This window comes from Mugil cephalus, chromosome 20 (genome assembly GCF_022458985.1).
Source record: "Mugil cephalus isolate CIBA_MC_2020 chromosome 20, CIBA_Mcephalus_1.1, whole genome shotgun sequence".
NCBI lineage: Eukaryota > Metazoa > Chordata > Actinopteri > Mugiliformes > Mugilidae > Mugil > Mugil cephalus.
In genome coordinates this window covers 8,192,980-8,200,748 of record NC_061789.1, presented here as the reverse complement: position 1 = coordinate 8,200,748, position 7,769 = coordinate 8,192,980, and the positions used below count along the sequence as shown (strand labels likewise).

At 43.8% G+C, this 7,769-nt stretch overlaps 1 protein-coding gene across 1 annotated transcript in view; it reads left to right on the top strand.

Moving 5' to 3' along the window:
• Positions 1-262: 262 nt before the first annotated feature.
• The window catches only part of prkar1b (protein kinase, cAMP-dependent, regulatory, type I, beta), a 70,404-nt gene continuing 62,897 nt past the window's right edge, over positions 263-7,769 (top strand). Inside the window, exons 1-2 of the mRNA XM_047571944.1 lie at positions 263-395; positions 2,195-2,382. Of these exons, the coding sequence (XP_047427900.1) occupies positions 2,209-2,382 (174 nt within the window). The 5' untranslated portion in view covers positions 263-395; positions 2,195-2,208. The remainder of the gene's footprint in view (positions 396-2,194; positions 2,383-7,769) is intronic.

Genomic DNA, 7,769 nt, shown 5'->3' with positions numbered 1-7,769 from the left:
AGGGTTGTGCAGGTTATTTGTAAATGCATATATTTCACAAATTTACCTAATGTTTGGGCAAATGTGTGTAAATACCTTAGGTAAATACACTAACGTCACTATGTCCCTTTTTTTGGGTGGATATTCCCTTTAAATATATATATATGTTTTGTTTTTTTGTTTTTTTTTTTAAACCTGCAAATGGGTTGCCGCGTGCTCGCTGCCGCCGCTGCGGTGGAGAAGATGACAGATTGACGTCATCGGCCCTGACGCAGAGCGCAGCGAGGAGCAGAGAGAGCAGCAGCAGCAGCGGCAGCAGCATCATCATCATCATCATCATCCCAGCCAAGCAAACATCCCTCAACCAGCACAGGCAGCGAGGTGTTTTCTCACTGAGCATCCTCCTAAAAATAACGGTAGGGACACCAGCGAGAGCGCCGACCGGGCCGTATTTACCACAACAATGACAATGATATAAATAAATAAGCGTTTTAGTCCAGGCCCTTGGCGGCGTGTGTGATCTTTGGTAGTCGCAGCGTTTCCCTTTCGTTGTGGTTTGGTTGCGAGGTTAGCAGAGCTAGCCGCGTTAGCTGTCTATTGACTGCAGCTGAGCAGGTGCTCAGTTTCATCACGAGATCCACGGTTTTTTTTGCGTGGCGGAGAAACGCCGCTGGAGGTTTTCGCTGCGAAGGAACTACACCTGGTAGATGCCACCTGTGTAATGCCTGATAACGATTTATTGTGCTGTAATGATCACACCGCAGGCGTGATTTCACTTTGAGGAAGTGATACGGTGCTGATAGGACCTAGCTAGCTCCACCTGCTCAGCTTCCTGGCTTGCCATGAGAGAGTTTGCTATGTTATTTGACACATCTGTAGCCTCGCATGATCGCAGCAGTTGGCCGGCTGCCACACGCTGTTACATAATGTGCTGCTTTGACCTCACCTGCCGAAGTAGTTAATGCACCATTCTGCCAAAATGTTCAATCAGGTTTACTCTGCAAGAAACAGAAAGGGAAACATTTGTGCTCTTGCGTTGCCAATTTGTCTTTTTAGCATGAGGTTCATCTCCATGTTGAGCGTGTTAGACACTGTTTATGCTAAAACAATCAAACAAACAAAAATATGCACATTTATCCAGGAATTTACTAAAACCACGTCAACCAAGTTGGAGTGCATGATAATACTTCTTAGGATATGTAATTTTACCTTAAATACATGTCTGTATGTAGAGATTTTAGAATGCACCATCAGGAAAGTGTTAAGGGTTAGAAGTGCTGCTGAATATGAATGTCAGTGTTTTAATAATCCAGCAATTTAAAACAAATCGAGCAAAGTCATCACAAAGTTCAACGCGTCCTTCAACTAGTACAAGCACCGAATTTACACTAGCTTAATCACTAACACATTAAAAGTTAATGTTAAAAGTTAAAACTCCTGCAGCAGTTTCGCTTTATTGTCTTTCTGATTTGTCTGCTAACCACCAACCAGAGGACTCCTACTCTCTGTCAAATCCCTGCTTCCTATGGCAGCGTAGCTGGTTTAGTCAAACAAAAGCCATGCAGGGGTCCACCCCTCTAGAAAAACATTCAAAACCTGTAATAATGGCAACATGGGGGCAAGACAGCAAATAACAACATTAGCAACCACGCTAACGTTGGCAGACATTTGGAAAATGGCTAGCCTTTTCACCAGGTTTCAGGTTTTACATATTGTTATTTCCGACACTTGTCGACTGAACAAATTAAAACTTTTTTTTTATTACTTACAATTATGAGCTTTAATGCTAGCGAAGTCCATGGGAACAGAGCCCCTAGCGGTGCTAGTGTAGCTAACCTAGCAACAGTAACATAGGAAGTCAGGACGTGAAGAAAAAAGGATGGGAGCCCTCTGATTGGTGGTCAGCAGACCAATCAGAAAGTCAACAAAGGCTCAGTTGCCGTTACTGTACACGATTATGTCTTGCTCACAGTATCGGCAACTGCTGTCAGTTGCTGCCACAAGGTCCCTCACAGAAAACACAAGCAACTGCACAAATATTAAGCCCCGTCATTTCCCACAACCCACGCCTCTTCCATTCTCTCCCCCACCGCCTTCACATCTCACCGTGTGTGCTCCCCATGTTGCCCCCCCACCCCACCCACCCTTCTGCGCTCTGCCTCCCCTCCCCTCTCCTCCTCTCATGGTCCACCCCTGTTTTCTCCCCCTGACACAGAGATAAAAGATAAGATGGCCACCTCCTCCTCCACTCTGGAAGAAGATGAGAGCTTGAAGGGCTGTGAAATTTTCGTGCAGAAGCACAACATCCAGCAGATCCTCAAAGAGTGCATTGTGAACCTCTGCATCGCTAAGCCTGAGCGTCCTATGAAGTTCCTGCGGGAGCATTTTGAAAAACTGGAGAAGGTTGGTGATCACAAAATTCTGTGTTCATATAAATTTGGTAATTTTTTGTAATGTGGGTCGGGGATACATGTATATCATGCTTAAGTGTGTGCCAGTTGATATATTCTCACCATGTTTCATCATGCTATGTATCTTTAAATTTTAAAATCTGAAGAAGGGGTTAGTTCTAACACTATACAGTTGTATTTGTTTGTTACATTACTTCGGTTTAACTAAGTTTTGCGGTTCTGTATCAGCCGACAAAAGAACATCCCAGCTTGCTGGAGTATTAAACACAAACTGTTCTGTTATAATAGAGCTTTCATTTTCCATCCTATAATAGGAGAATCCATTAGGGATTGCGAGAGGAGCACCCATAAAAGGCCAGTGTCCTGTGTGCAGACTCAGACAGCAGACTTTTTGTATCTGTCTGTCTGTGAAAAAAAAAAAAAATGACACATTCATTAAAAGATAACGGCTACATTGAGGAAAGCAGGCTTCCTTCTGAGTAGAGGAAAACTGATCATAACTAACTCTGTTCCTACGGCCCCCTCGTATTTGTTTGTATCTGTTTCTGTTCTATTTATTTATTTTTTGTCTTTTCAGTTAACCTGGAATTTGCTAAGAGGTTAATCATACTGTAAATACAAGCTCAGCTGAGATGACCTTTTGTGAAGTAATCGTCCCCTTCATGCCACCACAACAACAGCTCACAGGGCCGTGAACAAAGGCTGTTCTGTGGTGTCTGGTGCTGGGACATTGGTTGACTACGGGTTGGGTTCCCAGTACGTCGAGCATCTCGGGTCAGATCAGATCAGATTGGGTCCTGTGCAATTCTTTGGCTTTTTGTCGTGTTTGTCATGCAGGTCCTGATAAGTTTTTATGTTTTTGTTGGGCTCGCGTCAAAAATGATGTAGTAACAAGTAGAGATCGACCGATATGGATTTTTTTTAGGGCCGATACCGATTTGTTTTTACATTTTGCATTTTTTTTACATGATAAAAATGACACAATGATAACAAATGTTATAAGTCATCCAAAAACATGGACATTTATTCAACTCGAAGAGTATTTAACACTCATATGCGTACACGCATTCTGCTAGTGGGGGAGGGGCAATGTATGGGCTGCACGGGTCCACGGCGCCTCCAGCAGCACAGGGCTGCCTGTGGATGCGCCTGTCTGGAAATTTTGACAAGGAAAAAAGGCACCTGCGTATCGGCCAATACCAGTAAATAATGTGAAAATATCGGCCTCATATATCGGCTGAACTCTAGTAACAAGATCAGTTTTATTCTTTTCACCTGTCGGCTGTTTTAACAGAGTGCGTAAAGATGCAAGTTAAGTGGTCTCCCTAGGCGTCTCTACCGATAATTAGCAGATGAATGTTCCTGTCCAGGGTTTTGATCACACAGCGCGACACTGGGGTGTTTGCTCATGTGCGGATCATAAGATTTGTTTGTTTAGACAATGAGCTCTACTCTTAAACTGCCGTTACAAGTAGGTCATTAAGGTCTACGAGCTCGAACTGTAGGCTGTCGGTGGTGGCCTGGGGAGAGTTTAGCCTCTAAAAGAAATCCACAACAAGAGAAGTAATTGTGAAGGTAGATCAGATGCAGAAGGAATGAAGTTCAGCAGCCCAATTTCTTGAGGAGGGTCTTCATCTTCGCTGCAGTGGTGTGATCATGCGAGAGTCATCTGATTTGACAACCTCCTATATGTCAAAAGTCTCTTCAAGGTAACTGTGCCCTCGTGCTTTCTGTGGCCAAAACAGACTTTGCATCGAAATTAGCGTTGATAGCAGAGCTGGGGCTGCTGTTAACAGGGACTGTAATGTTACGCGGAGGCAACACAAATACTAATTAATGTGACAGACCTCAGCAGACTCAAGTGGAGTGAGTCATCCTATAAAACGATGCGCCGCGCACCTGCCATATGTGTGTCACGCCACAAAATTCGAATGAGCCTTAGCGTGATCAAAGGGTAAATATTTGCACGGATATTCATGTGGCCACAACGCGCTGTTTACAAGTGAGTGGATTTCAGCCGACATCAGCCTTTCCGTGTGGATTCTGCGTGTTCCTCCGGTGCTCGCGTCTGGTTTCCATGTGCTCCAGCTGCCTCCCGCGTTCAAGCGTTAGGGAAATTGGTATTTTTAAGTTCTTTGTGATGGGGCCTGTGATGGACTAACAATAAAGCCACATTGTACTACGGCCCGTGCCCTGTGTCAGCTGGGATAAAGCGGATATCACTAATGGACTGACATCTAGCATTAAAAAAAAAAAAAAAAAAAAAAAAAAAGAGGCTAGTCCACGTGAGCCCCTTTTTCCTTTTTTTCTGACCTGCACTCAGGTGCCCACAGTAATCTGGATGTAATCTGTGTAGCTGGCAGGGCAGGGTGAATAAGTTGTCACCGGTGGAGTACGGCTTCGCCTGTGATGTTTTCTACTGTATATCCATCACAGACTTTACCAGCTCACTTCCACTAAGGAAAAAGGGTTCAGACATTGTCACTTAAAAAAAAAACGAAGAAGAACCATCTGACTTCTTACATAACTGTAAAACAATCTACATAATACTTCTCTTGACATAACAGGAAATGTTACTTTGTCAGTGGAAATTGGATTTTTCTTCACGAGAAAGTGTCACATTATCGCGAGGATGCATATGGAAAACACATCCTTCGTCGCTATGTTTTGCTGCGCTGCATGAACTTTTGTCCACAGTGGGACACGATGTTTTGCGCCTCGCGGCTGCCAACTTTCTCTCCTTACACTGCGAGTACGCATATTGACTTTGAAATGACGGGTTGTCGTTGATGCTAATGTGCCTGTGTGCAGGATCAAAACAGAATCTTTAGAGGCTATAAGGATACTTAGTGTTGGTTAAGGACCGGGCTTTGAATTGTTGTTCGTGGAAATCACCTGGTGGTAAACAAGTGGTTGGAAAGCAAAGAAGCTGACTTCCAGCCCACAGTTAACTAACTGCGCTCGTGTTTTGAGGTCAGTCATTCGCGGAGTAGCAACCGAGGCCGCGTCTGCTTTTTGTGGTGTCCCAGTTATTTAAGAAGCTTATTGCACAAACTAACTTTCAGCGTAATATATATTACAAAACAAGCTCTTTGTCGGTTTAATCTAAATTTTGGGCTGCGGATGAAACGGTGATGGGATTTTCTTTTGTAATTTCCTGAAATTTGCATTCGTGTCATTGTCGTCATCATGTCAGGATTCAGGAGAAGAACTGCCAGTAGAGGAAGATAAATCAAAAACGCAAAAATTCTTCCTTTCGCCTCCGAGATTCAACAAAAAAGTGTAGAAACATACACCTTTGTCACTTTGTCACGGCGTCATTCCTCCCCCTCAGTGTTCGTGTGTTTCACCTCCTTGTCTGACAGCCACTTTCGTCAGCGCTCGTCGCCCACTGGAGGTGGTAACCTTGGCAACGATAAATGATATATAGACTGTAGTCTGTCCTCCGTTCGACGAGCCTTCCTGTCGGCAAAGTTAGTCCACTTCTTTTGTCCCCCCGTCGGCCCGCGGCGTCACCGTGGTGCTCTGGCTCCCATTTTGCGTGACCGAGCTGCATTTCATATCTGCACGGGATCCATTTCATGCAGCACTCACAGTCTTATCTGGAAAATCTCCCTTTCTATGCTTTTGGTTTCCGCATTGTCTGCTCCTGCCGTTCTTGTCATTTGATGTTGCGTTTTTTGCCCAGACGTCTTCCTTTCTTTCTTTCTTTCTTTCTGTTCTGCGTCTACTACTTTCCTAGTGATATAATAACATGTCTTTGCTCTGCTGATGTTGTGAATGTGAAAATAACAGGCTTCGCGCTGCCTTTCATCCTGCCTATTTATGCATGGTAATGACGCCTCTGATCTCCGCCGTAGTGGCTTCAGATGGGTGTTCTCATCCCCCCGTCACTATCAGCTCAGCTCAGTGTGTAATTGCGGAGGACTGAGCCACAGTTTTGACACTGCAGTGTAAAAAGACAGAAAGAGACGTCTGCGTTGCCTTACTTTAGGTTTTTGTTACAATATTGTGACAAGGCTTTCTTTTTTTTATGTTTGTTAACATGATGATGATGATGATCACAGTTATTTAAGTAATTTTTAATTAGACATTAAGATCGTATCTTAATGCACACACTTGTTAAGAGATTACAGTTACTGTTATTAGAAAAGACTTTCATTTCTAATATACAGGTTTGATTGCTGCACTAATCGTGCGTGTTCATACGCGTATTAAACCAACACAGAGGTCTATTTTAGATGGTAAAATGACTGCTGCACTAAACTAAAAATGGTGACAGTCTACATCCTTAAAGATATGTCCAACAGGTAGCATCAGCTAAAAGTGCCACCAGGACTGAATGTGTGAGTGTGGATATGTCACTTAATGTATTAAGTGGGCGACTGGCTCCGCAGATGTTTTTTGGCATATTAGGCACATTGCATCTTCACTGGTGTCAGCAGTGTTGGATATTTTCCCCAAAAATACATCATGTACAGTGCCTGTAAGAAGTATAGCTTCCAAACCTTGGAGGTTTTCCCATTTTATTGTTTTTATAAATGTCAATCAAGTGACTGTCCTTATTCAATGAGGTTAGTTTAATGGAGGTCACCTGAGTACAGTAATTGTTTCTCAAGTGGCTGTAGCATAAAGACAGCTGTGTCTGACAGGTCCAGCCATAGGTTAGCTACAGTATTCATGGCAACAGATACACCATGAAGACAAAAGAACAGTATATCAACACCTGGAGTTTAGGTGATGCCGTCATTAAGCAATGGAAGGAACATGTCTCACATGTAAATCTGCCAAAAGCTGGAAGTCCACAGAGACTGAGTGCTAGAAGGCGACTAGTGATGGAGGCCGCCATGACGCCAAGACTTCAGAAGCTGAGATGGGAACAACTCTGCATATGCAAATGTGGCAAAGCTCATATTAAATGTTGACAAGTTTGCCCAAAGTCACGTGGAAGAAAGAGCTGTAAGATCAATTAGAAGAAGGTTCTTTGGTCTCATGAGTCAACCACGAAGCACGGCGGTGGCAGCATCAGACCATAGGGACGCTTCTTGGCAGCAGGCCCGGGACAGCTTGGAAAGGCAGAGGGCAAATCTGTCCTCAGTCTGCAAGAGAACTCTGACTTTGGGGAAGATTTTGTTTATCCAGCAAGACACGGTTTTAAAACACCAAGGAGGTAAATGTCAAAGTCCAGACCTCAGTAGAACGGGGAATTTGTGGCTGGACTTGAAAAGTGCTGCTCACACCTGATTCCTCTGCAGCCTAACAGAGCTTGAGCAGTTTTACAAACAGGCATGGATTCAAATTGGGTCCAGATGTGCAAGCTGGTACCGACTTGAAAGGAATGAATATTTATGAAAACGCTCATTTTACATTGCACATGTT